Raw genomic sequence first — 26840 nt, 5'->3', positions numbered from 1 at the left:
GGTGTCCCCATGGTTGTTCAATATATATGTGGATGGGGTGATGAGAGAAGTAAAAACAATAAGCATGGAGAGAGGGATGGCCTTGGTAATGAATGGTGCGAGACCGGAATTGGTGAGAGAGTTCAAATACCTGGGCACAGTGATAGAAAAGAGAGGAAAATGTGTAAAAGAAGTGGAAAGTAGAGTGACACAAGGAAGGAAAATAGCTGGTGCTATGAAGGCCATGATAAGAAACAGAGGCTTTAGTGTTGCAGCTGCACTAGGCTTACATGAAGGAGTGTTAGTGCCAACTTTAACATATGGATGTGAGACTATGGTATGGCATGAAAGTGAAAAGTCAAGAGTGAGAGCAGTGGAGATGGGACTGTTGAGGAATGTATGTGGAGTACAGAGAGTGGACAGGATACAAAATAATGTGATTCGTGAAAGATGGGGAGTGAGGAAGTCTGTGGACACCAGAGTCGAAGAGAGTGTACTGAAAAGGTATGGTCATGTGGAAAGAATGGATAACAATAGAGTGGTGAAAAAGGTGTATTTAAGCAAATTTGAAGGAGGGAGGAGGTGAAGTAGGCCAAGGACAAGGTGAAGGGATATCATGGATGACTGTATGAGGAAGAGGTGTATGGAAGTCGGTGAGGTTAGGGGACTGACTTGAGATCTAGCTGCGTGGATGAGTGTTGTGAGAAGTGCATGATCAGGGATTTGACACCCAGTTTTAACATGACAGTGTCCGGATTGACTCTGTTGGATATGTTTATGTGAAGCTACAGATTGTGGTGAATGTTTTTGGCATTTCAGATAGAGCCAGGATTCCAGGGGCTTGAATGATGAGTGAATGGAAGTGTGGCCCATTGGATTGGACAAACTTGGGCTGTCTGGACATTGCTACTCGTCATCCTGCCCTAGGGTGGGAAAGGATGTCTGGATGATGATGATAATGATTTATGGTAGAATGTTTTTTGATAGGGTTAAGGAGAAAACTGAAGAATTAGGCAGACAAGGGAGTTTTAGGAATGAGAGGGTGAATGTAGACCAGCTGTTTTGTTCATTCATTTGTATAGGCTCCAACATGCTTTGCATGTGTCAGCCTTGGTACCTAATGGGAACTCTCCACATTGCTTGAACTTTGACAGCTTCCCTGTTTAGTCCATTATCTCTGAGGTCACACTCTGTGGCCTCATCCCAGGTGTTTTTCAGTTTGTCTCTCGTAACCCTGTCCTCATTGTTCACACATCTCACCCTCCACATTCACTTGTAAGCTTCCATCCTCTCAACATCCTCATGCCATTGCAATGTGCTTGCACTCCTTATCACAGTGCTGATATCTTTGAGTCTCATCCATCTTTTTTGCTCAACGTTCATGGTCCTACCACCCCTCCAGGCCTCTCATTCAAGGATGCACGACTCATTCATCTGATCGTTATCATTTCTGTACCCTTTTCCATTACTGCCCATATCTCACATCCATACAGCATTACACTCCTATCATTCTGCCTACTAGTACCCCATAGCATGGAGGGAGAGCCCTCCTAATATCAAGAGAGGCGACATGTCTCTGATTTTCTTCCAACCACTCCCTATCCTAACCACAGAGCTAGCCCCAGCCCCACCTCCAGCACCTAACATATCCACCAAATAAGAAAACTCCTCCACAAACTCAAGATACTCCAGCAGGGTCAATCCTTTCCCACTTCACAGTCTCTGCATGCTGTCGCTGACATACTGCACATGGAAAATGAGCATTGTTTCACACCCTACCTTTAACCCCTAACCACCGTCTGACATGTATAGCCGTCACAGTTTTGGGTGTGGAGCAACACTGGTTGAAGTGTAAAGCTGCAAGCATCTTCCTGCCACCCTTTGAATTTTAACTTATCCTTACTCATTGATGGGACCACCTGTAGACGTGGAGATACTTTTATTTGAAAGAGGAAGAGTTGGTGAGTCATATGTATCTTTAATTTTTTCTCAAGCCATTATAGTTTGACAGATAGTAGGGTTTGAAGTAAGGGTATTTTTTTCTGTCATGGATATCCCCCGTAGGGAGGAGCGTGAAACATCGGAAAACTCCCGGCTTGTAGGGGTTAATACCTCCACATCTCATATGCATCCACTTATCACAAATGCTGCACAAGATGGAGCTACTCTGCACACCCTTGTGGCAAATTGCATGTGGCCACACTCCTCTGTTTTGACAATACGGTGGGCTCGCACAGTACGTGAGTGGATGACTGGTCCACGACTTTGCACACTATGATTTTGCTTACTGTGAATACCTAGTCTTATGGGAAAAACAACATGTGGGCGGGACCCTCTCAAACCTTGATATTTTTAAACTTTAGAGATATAATAAAGGAAAAAATTTTAAGATATATACTACAAATATAGCTAAAATAGCAAAAATATGGTCAGTGACCTTTAAAATAGTAGACAACAGGCCTGATGGATTTCAATAGCAGGGGTTCCAATGCGCGGCAACACACTTAGAGGGCCCCCGCCTCACCGGCCACACCACGCATGTTTAACGGTTGTCAATGTTGTAATATTCTAGGCTTTGGCAAAGAAACGCAGCATCAGTCATTATGGTGGGGGTTGCAGGTATGCCAGGTGGAGCAGGTGAGTCAGGTGAGGCTGTGGAGGTTGAGGGGAAGGTGGCTGTTGAGTAAGGTGGGGCAGTGAAGGTGGAGGGGATGGCAGCGGGCGAGTCAAGGGAAGTGGTGAGAGGAGGATCCTTTTCCTAGCTACTGCTCACATTTTCAGCAATTTCCTTCACCTCTTTTTGTTTGAGGTGGTGTGTGGATTGAAGGGAAGATGAAAAGGGGTGTAGGGAACAGCATGGTGAAATGAAGAGGTGAGAGAGGCTGTGGCACAAAAGAAGAAGGCATATAGGGAGTGGATGAGAAATAGGGGCATGGAAGAAGTTGAGAGATGGAAGAGAGAGTAATATGTAGAAAGGAAGAGAGAGGTGAAAAGATTAGTAAGAGAGTAAGAAGAGAGTGGATGAGGAATTTGGTAGGAATTTGAGTGTAAAGTGGAGGAAATGTAAGAAAATGTTCTAGAAAGAGGTAAAGAGAGTTAGACAGGGTGCCAAAGAAGTTAGTCGGGGAGTGAAAGATAAAAATGGTAGTTTACTAGTGGAGAAGGGAGAAAAAGTGAGCAGATGGAAGGAACACTTTAAAGAATTGTTGAGCATAGAGAATGAATGTAATGCAAGTGTAAGTGGCTGGGAAATGACAGGGAGATGGAGGGGTGTGAGATGAGAGGAAGAAATCAGTAGGATGGAAGTTGTGGAAACAATGAAGAAAGTTAAAATGGGGAAAGCCACAGGAATTGATGGAGTGTGTGGTGAAATGCTGAAGCATGGAGGAGAGATAGTAGTCGAATGGATGTGGAAGATGTGCAGATTGGCCTGGGAGGATGGTAGAGTCTCAGAGGATTGGAAGTCAGGTATAATTATTCCCTTGTACAAAGGAAGAGAGGAAAAAGAAGTATGTGGTAATCATTGGGGCATTTGTCTTCTTAATGTAAAAGGAAAAGTATATGGTAGGATACTTATTGACAGAGTTAGGGAAAGAACAGAGGAATTAGTTGGAGAAGGACAGGGAGGTTTTAGGAAGGGAAGAGGTTGTGTAGATCAGATATTCATTCGTAGATCTTTAGTGGAAAAGTTTCTCTAGAAGGGAAAGAATTTGTATGCAGCCTTCATGGATTTGGAGAAAGCATATGACAGGGTGGATAGACAAGGATTTTGGAAAGTGTTAAGAATGTATGGAGTAGATGGGAAGTTGTTGAATGCTGTGAAGAGTATGTATGAGGGTGCTAATGCTGCAGTGTGTGTGGATAGTGAACTGAGTGAATTCTTTTATTTGAAGGTTGGATTGAAGCAAGGATGTGTCATGTCTCCATGGTTGTTCAGTCTGTATATATGGATGGGGTTATAAAAGAGATACAATGTAGAGCAGTGAATGTTGGAGCTGCCCTAGTGAGAAGGGGTATTGTTTGGAAACTCCCTGTACTGTTGTTTGCAGATGATACTGTGTTGTTAAGTGAAGACGAAGGGGAGCTGCAAGGCATGGTGGATGAGTCTGGGAGAGTATGTAAGACACAAAATCTAAAAGTTAATGTAGGGAAGAGTAAAATTATGGTCTTCGAGAAAAGTAAAGTCAGTGAATGTACAGTGAGGTTGGATGAGGAGGAAATGGAAAATGTGAGTGCATTTAAGTACTTAGGTAGTGTGATGAGTAAGTGCATTTAACCCCTACACCGCGGGCATGTTTACCAATGTTTTGCATGTGCCGCGGGGTTATTTGGGCTCCGACACATTCTCAAAAAATATTTACCAAAAATAACGGCCATACCACGTTGAGTACACCGCTTCCCGTCCGATCAGCGAAGTTAAGCAACGTTGGGTCTGGTTAGTACTTGGATGGGTGACCGCCTGGGAACACCAGATGCTGTTGGCATCCCTACGTGTCAAGTGGGGTTGGTGGAGGATTAGTGCCCCTCCCTGTAAAACAATTAACTCTAAGCCCTTGGCCACCCCGTGTGGGATACATGGCGTCTGGCAATGAATGAATGAATGAATGAGTTATTAGTCCTAGAATATTAAAATTACATATGCTTATGGCACATACCTTCAGCTTTCTCCTGGAATGTTTGTTGAGCCTTCGTCGGTTACCGTAGGACTTGTGGAGACCTTTGAAGTTGGGTAACGAAGTCTCCACTTTTCACTTCCCGACAACCCCTAATATGATTACCACAACCAGATATTAACACTATAAACACTACTCTATGATTTTCAAGTAGTTTGGGATCCATACTCCAAAAAAAAAACAACTGTGAAAGCAATGAAAATTACAAGCGCGTCTGACTGTCGCACTTGCGCTAGTTCGCTCTTGGTACTCTGTCATTTATTATTCATAAAACCCTTCACACTTTATATTTCTATTACTATATAACACTTATATACATCTACAGTCTTTATCCATAAGTTTCCTTCAGTAGTATTAGTTTATTGTCACTGTAGGGATTCAATTTCTTTCAGTAAAATACGTAGCATTCACTTTCTCGTCCTGTATACTAGCATTGAGAGTGAATGTCACTTTCAATTTCCCTCTCATAACTCATAGTATTCAGACATGCTAGAGTGAAACTTTCACTTTCATTACTCCTAGGGTATATACTCGTATTCTTATAATACTACTCATTTACATTTCTATTTACGTTCTCTATTTTATTTACGTTATTTACATTTCTATTTTATTTACACTGTGTTATGCACTGTCACTTGAAGTAACTTATGAAACTATTTTCCACTGTTCACATATATTTACATTCATTGCTTTCTTGCTGTTTACACATTATTTACACATTATTTACAATTCCACTTGCACTGTTTTACTCAATAGAAAGATCATAGTTACTCTTTTATCAATTGTCAGCCCTTTACCTCTTTCTACACGAGGTTTAGTAGGGGGTAAAGGTCACAGTGCCCTTTGCATGGGGGTGAAAAGGCCCTGAAGCTAGCAAGAGCGAACAGACGTACCCCCACACTGGAAGATGAGAGTGAACTGATAAGGGTGGGCCGGGGTGGAGGCCTACCTAGGGAAATCAGTACTGCCAACGTTTAGCCTCTTGACACAGCTATTTATAGCACTGAAATGATTGGCAGGAAATCTAGACAATACATAATAAATTAGGTAGTTCCAGGTGAATGTAAATATCACTTAGGCTTCTCCCTTCGCTCCTTATATGTATATTTATTACGAAAATAGATTATACGGCATATTTCAAAAGGAAATAAACAGCGAAAATTAGCGAACGAGTGCACATGAAGTGTTGTCAGGTGATAATTAGCCAATTCCAGGTGTATGGCACTCTCACTTACCTTATTTCTTTTTTGTTTATATTATTTGGTATAAGAATAGGGCATAGGGCTTATTTCAATGGATGAAGTCAGTGAAAAATTCCAGGGAAGATTTACTTAGCGTAGCACGGCCAGGCAGGCGAGAGGATAGGGTAATGGAGGGGGGGTAGGGAGGGGAGTCAAGAACGGGGAGAAATGGCTAAATTGTCAACAATGGATGGGAGTACAGATGAGATTAGGAGTGCTGACTAGTGTTGGACATTGGCAGTACTGATAGATGATACAGGCCCCCACTTGGAAGCCTGGGTGAATTCAAAATAACACAGAATCACAAAAGCGACACCCCGCGGTATGATCCCTTGCTCCCAAGCGTCACGAAAGTGACGCCCCGCAGTTAAGGGGTTAAGTACTTGGGTAGTGTGATGAGTAAGGATGGAAGTTTTGAGGGTGAAGTGCTTGAAAGGGTACGACAAGGAAGAAAGGTTGTTGGTTCCTTGAAAGCAGTGATAAGAAATAGGGAAGTGAGCATGGAAGTGAAAAAGTTACTACTTGACAGTATTGTAATTCCAACTCTGATGTATGGAAGTGAAGCTTGGACCTTGCTGGAGGGACACAAGTCAAGAGTGAGAGCAGTGGAAATGAGCTGAGAGGAGCATGTGGAGTCACATGGAGAGACAGACTGACAAATGAGGAAGTGAAGGAGCATTGTGGTGTGGACGTGGATATGATAAGCAGCGTTAGCAGAAACACACTGAGGTGGTTTGGTCATGTGGAGAGGATGGAGAGTGAGAGACTGACAAGGAGAGTGTATGTGAGTGAGGTGGAGGGGGGGAGAGGGAGGGGGAGGCCAAGGATGAGATGGAGGGATGGAGTGGAGAGATATATGAGAGAGGGGGGTGTGAGCTGGGAGCATAGCAGTGAAATGACGGGGGATAGGGTGACATGGAAGCGATTTGTTTGTGACCACCCCTTACGAGATTAAGGCATCTGGCATTAGATAGCTAGATAAATCTTCTTATTTGTCTGTTTCATTCCTCATCTTGTTATGGATGTATTTGCAGTGCAGTATAACAACTTGGTATTCGCAAAATAACCATTATTCAAGTGAATCCAAATGTTATCATAGAAATTGGGTTTCTGTTCTAACTTACTGTTATGCCAAAAACATTATTGTCAAAGTCGTTATTGGCGAGATCTTACTGTTGACTCCTCTTGAGCACCTTCTCCACGAGACTTACTTCACAATGGGCGCGTTGTGCGGGGGGTGGGGGTCTACTACAGCAGCAGTTTTGGGCCACTCCTTGCCACTGCCTCGTGTATTGTGGGCAAAACTTGCACATTCAAAGTTTGATGGTTATGATTTTTGGTCACTTGTTTACTATGCAATTTGTGCACTGTGGTCACGCTTACTTTGCGAGCTCACTGTATATATTTTTACATGTTCTAGTGTTTTATGTTTGTGTAATAGTAGTGTGACCAAAAGTTTTAAGTATGAAGTCAGCTTGAGATGTAACTGCTAGTTAAGGATGACAGGTGGGGTGGTACGGGTATGCAGGATGGTTGGGAGCTGAGGTAGAGGCAGGTGGGGCTTGTTTCGTCCACTCCCCTCCCCTCCTCCATGGGTATACAGGGGTAGGATGGGGACATCCCTGAGCAACAATTAGTGTTTGTGAGTGTACATATAGTGCAGTAATACAGTACTTATTATAATCATTATCATACCTACTGTTGGCACTGCCACAAAAGCCACAATCTCAGCTGTCATGCAGAACTAGGGTACATTTCACTGCACTACAGCAGCGAGCAAGGCACAGGGGGAAGGGCGATGGTTGGCTTGCCATGTTGGGTGGGCTGCTTTCCAATGCATTGTGATTGGCTGGTGTGTGTTGCTGTACTGCAGGGTTTGTCTGCAGGCAGATTGAGTCCCTTGTCTGAACCAGATACGCTTTACCACCAAAAAATTCATAGTATCGCTGATTGCTTCCTGTTTCAGCACCAGATATTGCCAAATTATGCCAGATATTGCTTTAATAGAGCCGGGCATTCAGCGCCCAATATTGTCTATCTATCTGTCTATTGCCAGACGCCTCAATCCCGTTTGGGGTGGCCACAAACAAATCGCCTCCAAGTTGCCCTGTCCCCTGCCATCTCACTGCCCTGTTCCCAGCTCACACCCCCCTCTCTCATATACCTCTCCACCCCATCTCTCCATCTCATCCTCAGCCTCCCCCTCCCTCTTCCCCCATCCACCTCACTCACATACACTCTCTTCGTCAGTCTTTCACTCTCCATCCTCTCCACATGGCCAAACCACCTCAGTGTGTTCTCATAACGCTTCCCATCACATCCACATCAACACCACAACGCTCCTTTATATCCTTATTCGTCAGCCTGTCTCTCCATGTGACTCCACAAGCTCCTCTTAAATAACTCACTTCCACTGCTCTCACTCTTGACCTGTGTCCTTCCAGCAACGTCCAAGCTCCACTTCCGTACCTTAGGGTTGGTATCACAATACTGTCATGCAGCAACTTTTTCACTTCCATTCTCACTTCCCTGTTTTTTGTCACTGCATTCAAGGAACCAGCAACCTTTCTTCCCTGCTGTACCCTTTCAAGCACTTCACCCTCCAAACCTCCATCCTTACTCATCACACCACCCAAGTACTTAAACGTACTCACATTTTCCAACTCCTCACCACCCAACCTCGCTGTACATTCACTGACCTCACCTCTCTCAAACACCATCACTTTACTCTTCCCTACATTCACCTCTAGATTCCGTTTCGTACACACTCTCCCAAACTCATCCACCAAGCCTTGCAGCTCCCCTTCGCCTCCACCCAGCAACACAGCATCATCTGCAAAAAACAGTACAGGGAGCTTCCAAACACCATCCCCTCTCACCAGGGCCACTCCAACATCCACCACCCCACCCTGCACCTCCCCCACCACCCCATCCATGAACAGATTGAACAACCATGGAGACACGACACATCCCCGCTTCAACCCAACCCCCAAAGAGAAAAACTCACCCAGCTCACCATCCACACGCACTGCAGCCCCCGCACCATCGTACACACTCCCCACAGCACCCAACAACCCCCCACCCACTCCACACATTCCCAACACCTTCCACAATCCTTGTCTATCCACCCAGTCATATGCTTTCTCCAAATCCATGAAAGCCGCATACAACTTCTTTCCCTTCTCTAGAAACTTTTCCACTAAAGATCTAAGAATGAATATCTGATCTACACAACCTCTTCCCTTCCTAAAGCCTCCCTGTTCTTCTCCAACTAATTTCTCTGTTCTTTCTCTAACTCTGTCAATAAGTATCCTACCATACACTTTTCCTATTATACTAAGAAGACAAATGCCCCTATGATTACCACACACTTCTTTTTCCCCTTTTCCTTTGTACACGGGAATAATTATACCTGACTTCCAATCCTCCGGGACTCTACCTTCCTCCCAGGCCAATCTTTTTTTTTTTTTTTTTAATGAGAGGAAGAAGGAACCAAAGGCCATGAGTCCGCAGTAACAGTTCCCTCCAAGAGAAAAACGAAATACAATAGAGAGCCAAATTCAAGATCCGATCATTTTGAGATGCCTGGACACACTACGTTTGAAAGACTGGAGATCATAGGCAGCAGGAAATACAGACAGAGGGAGACAGTTCCAGAGCTGACCTGTTGCATAAATGAAAGACTGGGAGTAACGGTTAACTCTTGCATTAGAGAGTTGGACAGAAAAGGGATGAGAGGTTACTGCCAGACGGGTGCTACGCGCCCGTCGTAGAGGTCGAGGAATGCAAGCAGACAGTTCAGAGGAGCAGTGACCATTAAAGTAGCGATAGAAAAGAGATAAAGATGCAACAGTGCGGCGAAGACACAGAGGTTGAAGGGAGTCAGTAAGAGGAGGAGCGTTAATGAGACGAAAAGCCTTTGACTCCACCCAATTGAGAAGAGCTGTATGTGGGGAGCCTCCCCACATATGAGAGTTGTACTCCACACAGGGGTGGATAAAACCCCTGTATAGAGTCAACAATTGTGCAGGGGTAAAGAAAGAGTGGAGTCGGCTTAGCACACCCAATCTCTTGGAAGCAGATTTTACAAGAGATGTAATATGATCTTTCCAAGATAAGTCCCGAGTAAATGAAACCCCAAGCATGTTCAAGGATGATGCAGGATTAAGCTGAATATTATTAAACATTAGTGGGTATACCTGTGGAAGATTTTGTCGGGTTGATAGGTGTAAGAACTGAGTCTTAGATGCATTAAAGACAACCATATTATTTTTACCCCAGTCAGAGATATGAGCCAAGTCAGACATTAGGTGTGCCATAGCCTCATCCCTTGTTTCTTGAAGTAACTGTTGAGATGGGCGTTGCGGGAACCGAATGGAAAGGTGAAGGGTGGAGTCATCAGCGTATGAGTGGATAGGATTAGATGTACAGCTTAGAAGATCATTGATGAATAAAAGGAAGAGAGTTGGTGATAGGACAGAGCCCTGAGGAACACCACTGTTGATAGATCTAGGAGAAGAACGATGGCCGTCTACAACAGCGGCTATAGAACGACCAGAAAGGATGCTAGCGATGAAGGCAGAGATAGAAGGATAGAAACCGTAGGAGGGCAGTTTGGAAATTAAAGATTTATGCCAGACTCGATCGAAAGCCTTTGAGATGTCAAGTGCAATGGCAAAGCTTTCGCCAAAGTCCTGAAAGGAGGATGACCAGGAGTCTGAAAGGTTGGTGAGAAGATCGCCAGTGGAGCGTCCCTGACGGAACCCATACTGACGATCGGAAAGAAGGTTGTGATAGGAAAGATGCCTTAAAATTTTTCTATTAAGAATTGACTCGAAAACTTTTGAAATACAGGACGTTAAAGCAATTGGACGATAATTGGAGGGTTGGGAGTGGTCACCCTTCTTTGGGACTGGCTGAATGAGAGCAAACTTCCAGCAAGAAGGAAAGGTACAAGTTGACAGACAAAGGCGAAATAGTTTGCCTAGGCAGGGTGTAAGCACAGAAGCACAGTTCTTGAGAACAACAGGAGGGACCCCATCAGGCCCATATGCCTTGTTAGTACTGAGGCCAGTGATGGCAGAAAATACATCAACTGAAGAAATTTTAATGTCAGCCATGAGGAAGTCAGAGGGGGGAAGTGATGGAGGAACAGCACCAGAATCGTCTAAGGTGGAATTGGAGGAGAAAGTCTGTGCGAAGAGATCTGCTTTATCAGTAGCAGAAATAGCTACAGAACCATCAGAGTAGAAAAGAGGAGGGAAGGATGATGAGGTAAAGTTGTTAGAAAGATTTTTGGCAAGGTGCCAGAAGGAGCGGGAAGAATTCGAGTTGGAGAGTTGAGAGCATTTAGTATGGATGAAATTATTTTTAGCAGAGCGAAGAACAGACTTAGCACGATTCCGGGCAGAAACGTAAAGATTATGTGATTCAGGGGTGGGTTGGCTCCGGTACCTTTTGTAGGCCTTCTTGTTGCGGACAGCATTAGAACAAGCGTGATTAAACCAAGGCTTTCTTGCGTTAGTCAAAAGATATGAGAAAGGAATGTATGCTTCTTTGCCCGAGAGAATAACCTCCGTAATGCGCAAGGCACACTCAGATGGCTCCCGGCCATGGAAGCAATAATCATTCCAGGGAAAATCAAAGAAGTACTGCCTGAGGGCCTCCCAGTCTGCAGCTCCAAAATGCCACAGACAACGTTTCCCTGGAGGGTCCACAGGCCGTACCTGATTGATAGGACAGGTTAAGGTAATAAGGTTGAGATCGGAGGAGCCCAATGGAGAGAAAAGATTAACAGAGTAAGCAGAAGGATTAGTTGTGAGGAAGAGGTCAAGTATGTTGGAGCTCTCTCCTAGGCGGTCAGGGATACGGGTAGGGTGCTGTACAAGCTGCTCTAGGTCATTAAGGATAGAAAAGATGTAGGCTTGTTCACCAGGTGGATCCGTGAAAGGAGAGGAGAGCCAAAGGTGGTGGTGAACATTGAAATCTCCAAGAATGGAGATTTCAGAGAAAGGAGAAATGGACAGAATGTGTTCCATCGTAGAAGTAAGATAGTCGAAGAATTTTGGATAGTCAGTAGAATTAGGGGATAAGTAAACAGCACAGATATATTTAGTCAGAGAATGACAGGAAAGCCGAAGCCAGAGTGTGGAGAATTCAGAAGAATCAAGTTCAGCAACACGAGAGCAAGATAAGTTGTTGCGTATGTATACACAACAGCCACCTTTGGCTTTGAAATGAGAATAGAGAAAGTAGGAGGATACATAAAAGGGTTTGCTGTCAGTTGCCTCAGACAGCTGAGTCTCCGTTAGAAAAAGAAGATGAGGTTTAGAGGAGGAGAGGTGGTGCTCAACAGAACGAAAGTTAGATAAAAGGCCGCGAATGTTGCAGAAATGAAAAAGAAGAGAGTCAGACAGTGGTTCCAGGCACCTCGAGTCGTCACCGGGAGAGAGGCAGATGGCGGTGGCATTTATGGTCCCCCCCCCTGGGGACTCCGAGGCTGGGTGAATTGACTCCATTTTTGGTGAATTTTGAATAGGAAGTGTAGTGTGTACTGTGCATGTAGTTTGGTGAAGATAGAGAAATTTGACCTGGAGAGCATGCTGGCCTACTCTCTGTGTAACTGAGACACTGAAAAAGTTCAGCAAAGGGGGATGGTCAGGAACTAGTCCTGAGGGCTGATGAAACGGGAGCTCCAGCACTCCCTGTCATCAGCTTTCCATCCACCTCGGGAGTACTGCCCTGCTCGACTGGTGCTACAGTCTACTGCACATCTTCCACATCCATTCTACTACTATCCCCCATGCTTCAACATTTCACCACACACTCCATCAATTCCTGGGGCTTTCCCCGATTTAACTTTCTTCATTGCTTCCACAACTTCTATCCTACTGATTTCTTCCTGTCTTCTCACCTCCCTCCTTCTCCCACCCATTCCCCAGCCACTTATACTCGCATTACTTCCATCCTCTACGTTCAACAATTCCTTAAAGTGTTCTCTCCATCTGCTCACTTTTTCTCTCTTCTCCACTAGTAATCTACCATTTTTATCTTTCACTCTGCTAACTTCACTTCCACCCTGTCTTACTCTTTTCACCTCTTTCCAGAACATTTTCTTACAGTCCCTCCACTTTACACTCAAATTCCTTCCAAATTCCTCATCCACTCTCTTCTTACTCTCTCTTACTAATCTTTTCACCTCTCTCTTTCTTTCTACATATAACTCTCTCTTCCCCCTCTCAACTTCTTCCACGCCCCTATTTCTCATCCATTCATTGTATGCTTTCTTCTTTTGTGCCACAGCCTGTCCCACCTCTTCAGTCCACCACGCTGTTCCTTGCACCCCCCTCCGTCTTCTCTTCCTTCCACACACCACATCACATGCTGCACATATTTCTTCTGTAAATATCCTACACACACCTTCCACGTCTCCCATCTGCTCCAATTCATATTTGCCCAATCGTTCCTCCACTTCTCTCTTATACTCTGCCTTTTTCTCATCCTCTTGTAACCTTTCCACTCTCCTTGCAACTACTCCTTCCTCTCGTCTTTCCCTTCTTCTATTTCTCCATTCTGATTGGACCTTGATTCTGGCCACCACCATGTAGTGGTCAGAAAGTCCACTCCCCCAACCTCTATAAACTCTTGCATCCATTACACATCTTCGCATATTGTGTTAGGCCAAATATTGTGACAACGGATAATTGAAAGTTTACAGTACATGCAAGTCCTGGTTAACAAGCAACCTCTTAACGAGAATTCACAAATTCGAGGTCTTGAAATTTGCACCACCGCCTGTTTAACGCGCACATAAAATCCCCCCATATCCCAACTTATGAGAAGCGATACATGGGTCGCACCACAGCTGTCTGCCGTGTTTACTTAGCACACTTGGTAAACACGGCGGACAGCTGCAGCGATGCTAGCTAAGAAATGAGTCGCACGCTAGCTCTGCGAACCTCTTCCCACTCTATCTTCGTAAACATTCTTCCAGTCAAGGTCGATCTTGAAGCTTGCCTTTTTTCTGTGCCCAGGATTGTACCCAGGATTACTGTATCACCATGTCTTCTTAGCACTCCAATTGGGGGGAGGTTGCTTGGAGGCCTTGCTTCCTAACCCAATTTTTCCTGTAAGTTCTTCACTTCGTTTAACAAGAATTCGGCTAATGATCAAAATCCTTGCTCCCAATTAGCTCGTGAGTTCAGGGCCCGCCTGTATGTACTGTATATGGATGGTGTCATAAAAGAAATACAAAGTACAGTGCAGCCTCTTTATACACTATAATGCCTTGTTTTGTGATAAACCACTACAACGATAACTAAAAAGGTATACCTGGTCTTGGTGCAAAGTTTAAAAATTAATTGCGATTTTTCAACAACAATATTTTTGACGGCCACCTCCAAGAATCTCGTGTGGATGTAGTAATGCACACAAGCGACAAATAGCCACTCAGTGTTTACATTGGCTGTAATTGTTGCCTTTCATTCTATTTTGTGCATGAAAGGCCACTGAAACACGTTGTTATTGCCAAATAGTGTGCAAGTGGTGTAGAAATACTGCAGTGCACAGTATTAAGGGAAGTGATACATTAGTGTGTGAAATATTATGACTTGGAAATCACATCAACCATATATACCCATCATCCCCTTTATGGGTCTCTACTCAGCTGACTGAGCCAAGATGTTGGCCCAGGAGAAATAATTCTCTGAGAGTAGAATATGGAGGCGACCATCATCCACTCACTTGATGTAGTGCTGCCTACTTCTTCCTTAGCCTTTATCACTCTTTTTCTGTGCCTGTCCTCCTTTGTTCCTATTTCTCCCATCTTTCCCATCTCTTCTTATTGCTTTTCCTTCCTTTATAGGTGGCTTTACATTGAGTGACAAGCCAAATGGTTTCCTGTAAGCCAAGAAACCATTTACAACGCTGGGTGGTAACCATGTAACCAAACCATACGTGCTCCCTATGTGTCAGCAAGTGGGTTGGTGGAGGGTTAGTGCCCCTCCCTGTAAAACAAATAACTCAAAGTCAAATGGCCACCCTTTACGGGATTATGGCGTCTGGCAATAGACAGATAGAACAGACAGAAATAAGTAAGTGGAGGAGCATTGTAGTGTTGTTGTGGATGTGCCAGATGGCCTTAGAAAAAGTAGCTTGAGATGGTTTGGCTTTGTGGATAGAATAGAGAATGAGAGATTGAATAGATGAGTGTATGTAAGCATGGTGGAGGAGGGTGGGAGCGGGAAGGGAATACCAAGGATAAGATGGAGGGATGGGGTGGAGAGGTATCAGGGTGAGAGGTTTGTTAGTTAAAAAGATGGCAGAGGACAGAATGACATGGAAGCAATTTTTTTGTGGCCACCCTTTCTGAGATTCATGCATCTGGCTGTAGATGGATAGATTTGGAGGGGGGAAAGAAAAGTGCAAAAATGTAGGATTGAGTGTTTTAAAAAGCATGAAAATGTAAGGAATAGATGTAGGTGAATGGTAAGAAATGGAAGAAAGAGAAGAATTAGATTGATAATAAATTTTATAGCAGTTGAAAGGACTGATGAGAACCTTGGTGGTAAACGCTATTGGATTCGGTGGTGTGCAAAAATGGATTCGGTGGTGTGCAAAAAAGGAATATGATGCTTGGTATAAAGAATCAGAGCTCACAGAAATGAGCATATTGAGATGGTGAGATGGTCAAGTGGGATCTCACTGAATTACAGAACTGAAAATAGTTTGCTGTCAGAAAGATTTGGCTAAGAAGTATTAGAGAAATGAAGTGAACTGGTAAGCTGAGATGTTTGGACATGCTTTGAGGAAGGGAGAGTTACTAATTGAGGAGGATCACAAGAACAAATGTGGAGGGAAGACAGCCCAGAAACTGACCAAGGAAGTTGTGAAGTAAGGCCCTACATGGGGTCCCCCTAACTCCGGGACCAAGCAAGGAGATAGTCCATGACCATGTTCACGTGAAGTGTTACCTTCCAGTGAAAAGACCTAGCTACACATGCAACTATAGCATGGTTAGAAATCTCAGAACATTAGCATAAACATCTGATTGTAGTATAGTAGGTGGAATGTGGAAGATTTGGCTCAACTGTGGCTATTCTCACTTTATTAGCATCATGTTGATGTTGCATGTATGTGTGGAGAAATTTTGTAATTCTTTGATCTTAAATAGGATGGAAGGAGAGTGTGGAGCAGTATGTTGGCAAAAGAGAAGGAAGAAGAGGAGGAGTGTTTGAGAGATTGAGAGTTGTAAGTGAGAATAAAGTACTGTAGTCTGGAAGTGATTCTGTCATGGACATCCCTTGTTTAAGGGTTCCCAGAAGAGAGCTAGGCATCAGAGGTGATTAATATTATTAATGTAATATTATTAATGCTGTTAATGTTTCCTTATAAGGTCCTTAGTGTGTGTTTCCTTTTGTGTGTTTGTGTTCAACCTCATATCCATAGTGAAATGTAATGTGTGGGAGTTGGCATATTAGTACAAGCAGGGTGTGGTTGTTCTTTGCAGTGATTGCACTTGACTAACCAGTGTCTCCTGTGTGTTTTACATGTTGGGCATGCGTATGTTTGTGAACCAGGTTTGGCTTCAATGTCTCGTGCTATTAGGAGTGAGAGGGACAAGTAGGCTTGAGTTCAGGTATCTGTAGACCCTCTGAAAAACTAGGAGAGAGGTTTTCTGTAGCAGAACACGTATAATGTATTGAACTAAATTTTAGTATGTGGTAGGTAGGGGCGCTCACCATCCACTCACTCGATGTAGTGCTGCTGTCGGGTGTCTGCTCTTTCCTCTCCTCCATCCTTCTTTCCTTCCATCCTCTTCTGTCTTCCTTTATTTCATTCTTTCCTTGTCCTATTGCCTACGGGTAACTTTACACTCCCTCTTCTGTCTTTCTTTCCTTCATTCTTTCCTCTTCCTTCTGCCTGTGGGTGACTCTACACTGAGTGACAAGCCAAATGGTTTCCTGTACACCAGGAAACCATTTACTACGCTGGGTGGTAACCACATAACCAAATTTTGGCTCCTGGTGGTTTAGTGAGTAATTATTACTCTCCAGTCGGATTGAGCCAGTGAACATTTATATCCAAGGGGTGGTTGAGGTTGATTGCTCATGTAATGCCACTCAGGGATGAGTGAGGCTGGTCACTCTCATCTTAAATGTCGGGACCAACTGCTTTGCCCCGGGCTCCTATGTTCCTCATGGGGCAATGTAGGTTTGGATGATGGATGGATGGATGGATTATTTTGTATTTAACACACCTGGGTTCATAAATTAAGATGGCTCAGGCATAAGCTTTTATGTACTTTTGTATTTAACCCATGAACTATGGGAGGTTTAAAATCTGTGTAGCCAGTTTGTAAAAAAAAGTCTATTAGATTTCGTTCATTCTTTCAATTATTGATAAATGATGTGATTAAGTGTATGTATCAGTTTTTTGGTTGATATGTGCTATAGATTAGCAGCTTCAGTACTTTGAACTTCAGTATTTTGTGGTACTGGTAGGGGGAATGGGTGGCTAGGGGGAGGTTGTGGGGTGTGGAAGTGGAAGGGGGGTGAGAGTGAGGTAGGTGGGGGTTAATATAAGGAGGTGGGTTTGGTGAGGGGGGAGGGGGTGATTGTAGGGAGGGGTTGCATTCTGGAATGTCAGTTAGACCTCATCGGTGCAGCCCAAAACTTCAGTCACAGTTTACGGGTTAACGGCCCAGTGGTTCTTCCATTTTGTTAGCTGAATAAAGTACTGTAGAGGGTTTACAAGCAAAACTTGGCTTTACCTTTGGTATTCATAATTGTTGGATGATAACTGCCATCATCGAGGAAACCGTGAATGACCATGTATTGCTATCTTGTGTGGCATATTTATTATATACTAAAATTTTAATTATTATAACAATGATCAGGGCTTATATGATAATTCTTGTTTGCCATTACAGTATAATATTATTTTACAAAATGCATTTGTACCCAACATCTATTATATCAGAGGTATATACAGGCAGTAGATTTTCCCTAAGACATACTTTATTAAATGTGACTGCAAGTTCGGTAAGTTAAGTAATGCCGAACTTGCAGTCACATTTACTGCCACCCTGTCTGGGATACATGGCGTCTGGCAATGAATGAATGAATGAAAAAATCTCTTATATTGTTAATCCTATCAGGTCATCCCACATGCATTGACCTGACCCTTGTGATGGTGCCAAAGATTGAGTCATACAATTGGCAGTGTATGGACTGCAAAACCTGCGTCACCTGCAGCAACCCTGATGATGAAGACAAGATGATCTTCTGTGATATGTGTGATCGAGGGTAAGTCTTTTTTACTCTTAACAGGCATAGCATGATGGATAAGTGTCATAGCACATGTTATTTCAGCAGTGATGTGAAATTGTAACATCAAATGAAGTCACTAAAAAAATTATGGATAATTTAAACCATTTCTTATTGTTTCTTAGCTAAGTAATACTATGCTTGTTTCTGAGGGGTCTGATTTTATTGAGCTCTGGTGGTTACAGATCTGTGGCCAACAGACGGTAACTCAGAGGAAATGTAGAAGTTGAACAGCCTTGCATATTTCCCAGGATGTTTATTCTGTTTATTTCTACACCCTGTTATCCCACACACACACACACAAAAGACAAAATAAGCATGACATATTGTGACTGATATAAGAAATAGTCATGCAGATGTCATTGTTTTTGTTATGAGATAATTCATGTCCTTCATTGTGTATCATTTAATTCTTTTGTTGGATCATGACATCATCAGGAAACTGTAGGGTAACCCATAACCTGATATACTCAACTGTACCTTGATATGTTAAAATTTGTTATCCATCCATGCATCTGTCATCTATTTATCTATCTACCTATCTATCCAACTATAGCCAGATGCCTCAGCTATAGCCAGATGCCCCAATCCCATAAGGGGTGACAAAAGACAAATCATCTTGATGTCGTCCTGTCCCTTGTCATTTCGCTGCCCTCCCCCCAGCTCACACACCCCTCGCAAACACCCCTTCACTCCATCCCTCCATCTCATCCTTGGTCTCCTCCTTCCTTTCTTCCCTCCACCTCACTCACATACTCTTCTCGTTAGGCTCTCGCTCTCCATCCTCTCCCCATGGCCAACCCACCTCAGTATATTTCTCCTAACTTCTGTCGCATCCACATCCACAACAGTACAATATTGCCTCAGTAGGAGCATAGAGACCTGGGACAGGCGACTGGCTGCAGACAGTGAAGGCAAAGAACGATCAACTGCTTTCCCCTGAGCTGTACCATGTGAGCAGGAATCCCCATCCCTCCCATGGAAGAACATCCTTGGGGGCCACATCCAGTTAGAGTGGCTTAACTCAGAAGACCAAAAAGGCATATGAAAGCAACAGGGCTAATGCACTACATTAGTTCAGAGTACAAGGGTCCTCCTTTGATCTCCACGCATATAGCACTTATTTATCCCATGAAGAAAGTACTTGAATGTAACAGGGAATGTTGTTTTTGTCTTATCCCATTCTGACTGGGTGAGCAGACCCATTGCCCACAAGTAAGTAACTGCTGTGGGGTCATCCTGTATGTACAGTACAGTGATGGGGGTAAATTTGTTATACTATAACATCAGTATTAATTCATTGATGTGAAGTGTTTTATAACTTGTAAATTATACCATGTCAGTAGTAATAGTAGCAATGGTGGTTATTGGTATTAGTAGTAGTAGTAGTAGAGTAACCCTGGTCTCTCAGACTGAGCAGGCCATCAGTCACAGGCAGGCAGTTTCCCCTGTAGGGCCATCCTCTGCAGTGAACCACTGTTCCCTTGCAGTGGGCAGCACCTTGCCACAGCTAGGGATGGGGCAGTGTTGTTGCATTTGTGTCCCTTTACCCAGTAAACAAGGACCCCTAAGTAGGCTTGCTTTTATCACCCCATTATTTGGTCAAATGGTTTTCACCCAGTAGTATAATTCCTTGGTTACAGGAAACCATTATGATGGCTGCCTCCAGCTACCACTAACTAAATCATTAAGTAAAAAATGTTTTGATCTGTTTGGACACCACTAATATTGTACAGTTGTTGCAGATTGTTCCTGTAGTTCAACCCCAGTCTGTCTGACTGAGCAGACCTATCAACCACTGACAAGCAACTACCCCTGCAGGGCCATCCCATACGGTGAACTGATGTTCCCTTATAGTTGACAGCACCTCGCCACAGCTAGGCTTGGGGAAGGTGTGGAGGATTGGTTCCTGGGTTGATGACACATTTGCACACAGTAAATAGGGGTACCATACTGTAGTAAGCTCCATTTCACCCTGTGATCAGGTTATATGGTTACTATCAGCATTGTAAATGGTTTACTGGGTCACTGGACACCGTTAGATTGTACAGTTTTTGTTGACCACTCCCAGTCTCTCTGGCCAAGCAAATCCATCAACCACAGGCAAGTAAACCACCACTGCATGGTCATCCTGTGCAATGAACCAATGTGCACTTGTGGCTGACAATCCCTTTATGTGTAAGCTTGGTTAAATTCTGTTCTGGACAAACCAGGGGAGACAGTCCATGGTACCAGTAATTTATTGTGTTGAGTGATAAATTATTATGTTACAGATACCACATCTTCTGTGTGGGTTTACGTCGAGTGCCCAATGGCAGATGGCATTGCAAGGAATGTGCCATGTGTTCCTCCTGTGGCTCTAAAACTCCTGCTGGCAGTGAGCACTTGAAGAATGCAGAGTGGCAGCATGAGGTAATTCCCTGGTTATGCATTGTACATCAGAATCACTAGCCATCTTTAGCTTCATGCTCGTTATCAAGTTTAGAATGGAATAAAATACAGTAATCACTCTAATATCCGGACGCCCAATATCCGAACATCCCCACTACCCGGACATAATCGTCCTGGGATCCAATATTCCCAAAATGGTCCAAAAAAAAACAAAAATGAAAAACAATAAAAAATTTTCCCCGCCCGTAATTTGAACTTGCCACGCGCGGCGCGGGAGAGCATTGTTGTGGCGCGTCATTCCTCCGACGTCTGATAGAGCGCCGCTGCATCCTCCCCACTTTCCGCCTGTCTCTCGCCGCGAGTGCACGCTCGTCGTTATGGCTGCCCACGTGATCGCTTTTGTGGTGGTGCCTTACCTGCTGCAGGGCCTCCTGCTGCTCTCGGGCCTCCTCTAAGTGTGTGTGATGATGGCCCCGCCACCTGAGAAAAGGAAGAGAGTGGTGTTGACTCTGGAGAAGAAGCGGGAGATATTGGAGAAAGTAGATGCGGGGTGGTCTTCCTCCCGCATTCTCCGCGAGTTTAACCTGGCCCGGTCTACTTTGTTCAATATCAAGAGATCCCGAGACAAACTCATGCAGTACACGGCTGACTTCTCGTCGAGAAGCAAAGGCAACGTGGAAAGGAAGGTTATGTTTACCCCCAAGTTTGCAGAAATCGACCGATCCACGTTGATTTGGTATTGACAGCAACGTGCTGCTGGTGTGATGGTACGTGGAACGGAGCTGAAGGCTGCTGCTGAGAAGTTCGCCAGGCTTCACGACGCCCTAGACTTCAAGGCATCCAAGGGTTGGCTCTTTGAGTTCAGGTTACGGCATGGCCTTACCAACCGTAAAGCACATGGCGAAGCATTGGATGCTAACGAGGATGGAGTTGACGAGTTTCGGCACAAGGTGAAGGGCTTGATCGACAGGGAGGGCCTCACTCTCGGTCAAGTCTACAACGCAGATGAAACTGGCCTATTCTATCGCTCGCTGCCAACGAACACTCTAGCCGAGGAGACGGAGAAGCGTGTACCTGGCCGCAAGCTCTCCAAGGAACGGATATCTGCTTTGTGTTGTGCCAGTGCTAACGGCATGCACCGGCTTAAGCCCGTTGTTGTTGGCCGCGCAAAGCAGCCTCGGTGCCTTCATGGGATGATGGATGTCCTTCCTGTCGTCTGGTACCATTCTTTGAAGGCATGGTTCACAGCTGTGATCTTCAAAGACTGGTTCCACCGCCACTTCGTCAAGGAGGTCATCCATTACCAGACGAAGACACTGGGAATCCCGCGTGACCAGGTAAAGGCCCTCCTTCTCCTCGACAATGCACCTGTCCACCCGTGCGACAAGGACTTGGTTGCTGAAAATGGCTGTATTAGGTGCATGTTTCTGCCACCTAATACGACTGCTCTCATCCAACCAATGGACCAAGGAGTGATCGTGGCAACAAAGCGCCTATACCGTCAGAAGTTCCTGGACGAGGTGATGGTTGTTCTCGAGGACAAGGACGAGCGCAGGGAGGGACGGGACACACGAGGCAAGCGGACTTTTGGAAAACCTTCGCCGCTACAACATCAAGTCTGTGCTGTACAACTGGGCTAGTGCATGGAAGGAAGTCCCTGTGAAGACTCTGGAAAATGGTTGGTCTTGTCTGCTTCTCGGAACGGATGTGGAGTACGATTTTCTAGGATTTGACGTGGATGATTTCCATGCACGGCTACGTGCGCACGGCAATGATGTAGATGTGGACGATGTTCGTGAGTGGTTGGATGACGACGAGGGCGATCCTGGGTATCAGACGTTGTCCGATATTGAGATCGCGTCTTCGGTTGCAGGTGTCAGTACCGAACTTGAAGAGTCCGACGATGAAGGCGATGATGATGCGGACTCCTCTCAACAAGACACTCCTCCAGCCATCCCCAAGCTGAGCGCACTCCGGGAACATCTAGAGTTCGTCCTAGACTACCTGGAACACCCGGACTGCGACAGGGAGATGGGGCCCTTGGGACTCGTGGAGGAAGTGCGTGCTTTCAGGCAGCGCATCATCAATCGTCAGAATCGTCGGTCATTGCGTCAATCAACCATTGACAGTTTTTTCAGGCCCGTGACCCCCGCTGTGCCCAGCCCTGGCTCCACTCCGTTGCCTCCCCAAGACAGGCCCTCATGCTCCGAGCCACAACCCAGCACATCAGCCACGGTGGAGTCACCGCTCAACGTGAGTTTGCGGCGGTCTTCAGGGTCGTCTGCAGTGGGTACGCCATCACCACGACCCAGCGATGCACCCCTAGGTCGCCTGCCAGTGATACTCTCGGACTCTGACAGTGAATAAACAGCAAGAACTTCTCCGCTAGACCACACGGGAATTTAGAGTGTTGTGTAGCGAAAAAAATAGTGTGTTGTGTTAAGGATTTACAGTTAGAGAAAAGACTCAATAGAAAAAAAATTTAACGTAAATAGACTTGTTTGTTTTGGCTTTGGAAAATTATAAGAATGGGAAAAGTTAAAGTGCAACACTTAGTCAGTTACAATGGAGCATTATTTAGACAAGAGTGCACACTGTGAAGAGAACGGACTTCTTTGTGTGATTGACTAAGTTCAGTGCAAGACTTCAGGAACAGTGTACTGCAAGTGCTTCAGGAAATCCGTCTTACTGTCAGAGTCCGAGAGGAGGCGGTTATTCATCGAGGTGGCCAGGGACTTGCTGTAAGTAGGCAGAATGTTTCATACTGTACTTTTTTCCATACTGTACTTACCTCATTTCACTCTTTAATGTCCTTTATTGGTGTGAATAGGGTGTTAGGAGCTATGCATGTGCAGAAGGAATGTGTTTTTCTGAGTTAGGCTAGGTTAGGGTCCATAAGTACCAGAATGTTTATTAATGTATGAACATGCTTCTAAACCCTCGTTTTATGTTTCTTTTGCATTTATTTCAGTCATTTATGTGCCTTATTGGTGTCATTTGGGTCTTAAATAGGTGCTGTGCATGTCCAGAGGGAGTTGTATAGGTGTTTCTCTGAGTTAGGGTCCATAAGTACAAGTCCATAAGCTGGGGCCCAATATCCGGACAGAACCAATATCTGGACCTACCTGTGGCTCTATTACGTCGGATATTGGAGTAATTACTGTACATACATTCAGGATCTTTTTTTCAAAGGTCTTGGGTAACCTGTAATAAGTCCACCATTAACCCCTACTTCATTGCACTAACCTTCTGCATCATTTGCAGCTTTTGTGCATGACTTGCCATTATCTGTCTATCTATCTATTGCCAGACACCTCAATCCCATTTGGGGTGGCCACAAACAAATCACCTCCACGTCGCCGTGTCCCCCGCCATTTCACTGCCCTGCTTCCAACTCACACCCTCCTGTCTCAAATACCTCTCCACTCCATCTCTCCATCTCATCCTCGGCCTCCCCCTCCCTCTTCCCCCCTCCACCTCACTCACATACACTCTCTTCGTCAATCTTTCACCCTCCATCCTCTCCACATGGCCAAACCACCTCAGTGTGTTCCTCATAACGCTTCCTATCACATCCACATCCACACCACAACGCTCCTTTATATCCTCATTCGTCAGCCTGTCTCTCCATGTGACTCCACAGGCTCCTCTTAAATAACTCACTTCCACTGCTCTCACTCTTGACTTGTGTCCTTCCAACAACGTCCAAGCTTCACTTCCATACGTTAGAGTTGGTATCACAATACTGTCATGTAGTAACTTTTTCACTTCCATGCTCACTTCCCTGTTTCTTATCACTGCATTCAAGGAACCAGCAACCTTTCTTCCCTGCTGTACCCTTTCAAGCACTTCACCCTCCAAACCTCCATCCATACTCATCACACTATCCAAGTACAGTACTTAAACGTACTCACATTTTCCAATTCATCACCATCCAACCTCACTGTACATTCACTGACTTTACCTCTCTCAAAGACCATCACTTAACCCTTCCCTACATTCATCTTTAGATTTCGTTTCTTACACACTTTCTCAAACTCATCCACCAACCCTTGCAGCTCCCCTTCGTCTTCACTCAACAACACAGTATCATCTGCAAACAACAGTACAGGGAGTTTCCAAACACTATCCTCTCTCACCAGGGCCACTCCAACATCCACTACCCTACCTTGTACCTCTTTTATTACCCCATCCATGTACAGATTGAACAACCATGGAGACATGACACATCCCTGTTTCAACCCAACCTTCAAAGAGAAAAATTCACTTAGTTCACCATCCACACGCACTGCAGCCTTAGCACCATCATACATACTCTTCACACCATTCAACAACTTCCCATCTACTCCATATACTGTATTCTTAATACTTTCCACAATCCTTGTCTATCCATCCTGTCATATGCTTTCTCCAAATCCATGAAAGCCATCGTCATATTTGCATATACTGTAGTCTCCACTGGATTGCTTTTCAGCAATTTTGTTATCATGCTCTAAATGGTTTTTAAGCATCTTAAGTTGTAAGAAAATGTATGTTTCGTTACATACATTTTATCTAGGCTCCAGAATGATACAGGTGAGAGAACTAAGTGCACATGTATGTTTCAGAATTATGAAAAATATAAATGTCCTCCTCTGGACTACAGTCTCATACTATCCCCAGTATGGTAGAAACAAAGAGAGTAACATATCCAAAGTGCCCAGTATGACAACCTCTTCCCACTGCTCCAGAAAGAGTGCACATTTCATGTGCTTTTTTTTTTTTTTTTTTTTTTTTTTTTTTTTAAAGGAAGCATACTGTATTTGGAAGTGGTCTTGAGCCACATTTAACACCATGCAGGCATTTGAATTGTTGATAGAAGGAATCATCGTGGACCTAGAGCTGAGGTGGTGCAGTGCTTTATGTTTCCAGTCATAGCTAATGCACCATGAGGTGAGGTGACCATCCACAGAGTCATCGATGTCTTGGCCAGTCTTTTGAAATGAGTGCCTGATTATGTCATTCTCACTTATATTTGGTTACAAGTGAGTCCATGTTAAATCATTTTATTCAGTGGCAGCATCATGTACACAGCCATCTCCATTTTTGCCTCCGAGTTTCCTGCCCTTTGCCTTACATGGATTGTCCAGCCTTTCTATTGGAAGTGTCTAAATCATTCTGTTCCAGTTTCGTTCCAGTTTTTAAGTATTGGGGCAGTTTGGGGACTTGAATGCTTGGAGCTGGGTGGCATACAAGGTACCTTAAATGCATAACATTGGTTCACCGCTGCAGTAGGCTATCTTGATTTTGTTCTTTTTTTATTCTTTGTATATTTCCACTCATTTTTCAAAATTAAAACAGAGCATGAAGAGGGATTCAGGCTTTCACTCTGAAAACTGTGTTAAACCCAACAGGATGGAAGAGAGTGTACTTGATTGGTATGATTATATGGAAAAAGTCAGTGCACAGAGGATGGGTGATGTTGTTTTTGTGCTACCCCAGTCTGTCTGATCTAGCAGACCCATCAACTGCAGGCAAGTAATTTCCCCAGCAGTGAGGATGGTAAAAAGATTATATAGACTTTTGAGTAAGTTTAGAGGAGGGAGGAGGTGTAGTAGACCAAGAAAGTGGATAGATATGGTATATAAATAGAGAATATTTGAAAGGGAAGTATGACGTTGATGAGTCTTGGGATCTGACGATATCGATCAAGTTGGTTGAAACGTACAGAGGAGCACATGACAAGGATTTAGCATCATCTTTTTAACACAGTAGTGGGTGGATTGACTGTTTGATAGGTAGTGTGAAGTGAATTTATAAATAGAAGCACCAAAAAATATGTGCAGTGGTTAAGCTTGTCAAGTAAGAGCTAAGATTCCAGGGGTTTGGATGATGAGAAAATGAATGTCTGGCCTATTTCATTGACATCCTGTTGATACTATTCCCTCAATCATGCTCTCTCTTCTTGCTTTTTTAACTCTGCATCACCCCATCTTTAGGTGGGAAAAAGAAGTATCAGCATGATGAAGAGTCCAAGGTATATTTGACATTCACCTTGCAGATGAATGTACAGTAATCTCACAATTATTTGTAATCGCAGTATCCAACGCATTTTGCTCAGCTCTGTTAAAACAATAACCAGCAAAACTAGGCAATATCCGGTTCAGAAGCGGAAAGCAATTGGTGATACTGTGCACTATCTGGTGGTGAGATGTATAATTTGGCTCAGATGTTGGACTCAGTCGGTGTGT

The 26840-nt window shown here is 44.3% G+C and overlaps 1 protein-coding gene and 1 non-coding gene across 2 annotated transcripts in view; both read left to right on the top strand.

Moving 5' to 3' along the window:
* The window catches only part of LOC145401062 (uncharacterized), a 283839-nt gene that overhangs the window by 163641 nt on the left and 93358 nt on the right, over window positions 1-26840 (top strand). Inside the window, exons 8-9 of the mRNA XM_080273434.1 lie at window positions 18051-18198; window positions 20493-20631. Coding sequence (XP_080129560.1) covers window positions 18051-18198; window positions 20493-20631 — 287 coding nt within the window. The remainder of the gene's footprint in view (window positions 1-18050; window positions 18199-20492; window positions 20632-26840) is intronic.
* Window positions 4345-4463, top strand: LOC145401143 (5S ribosomal RNA). The gene has a single exon (XR_013897555.1). It is a non-coding gene; the product is annotated as a 5S ribosomal RNA (ribosomal RNA).

This window comes from Coenobita brevimanus, chromosome 54 (genome assembly GCF_032717465.1).
Source record: "Coenobita brevimanus isolate Jiangsu-jjx chromosome 54, ASM3271746v2, whole genome shotgun sequence".
NCBI classification, from domain to species: domain Eukaryota; kingdom Metazoa; phylum Arthropoda; class Malacostraca; order Decapoda; family Coenobitidae; genus Coenobita; species Coenobita brevimanus.
Note: the sequence above shows the minus strand (reverse complement) of the source record. Positions and strands in the feature narration are given on the sequence as shown.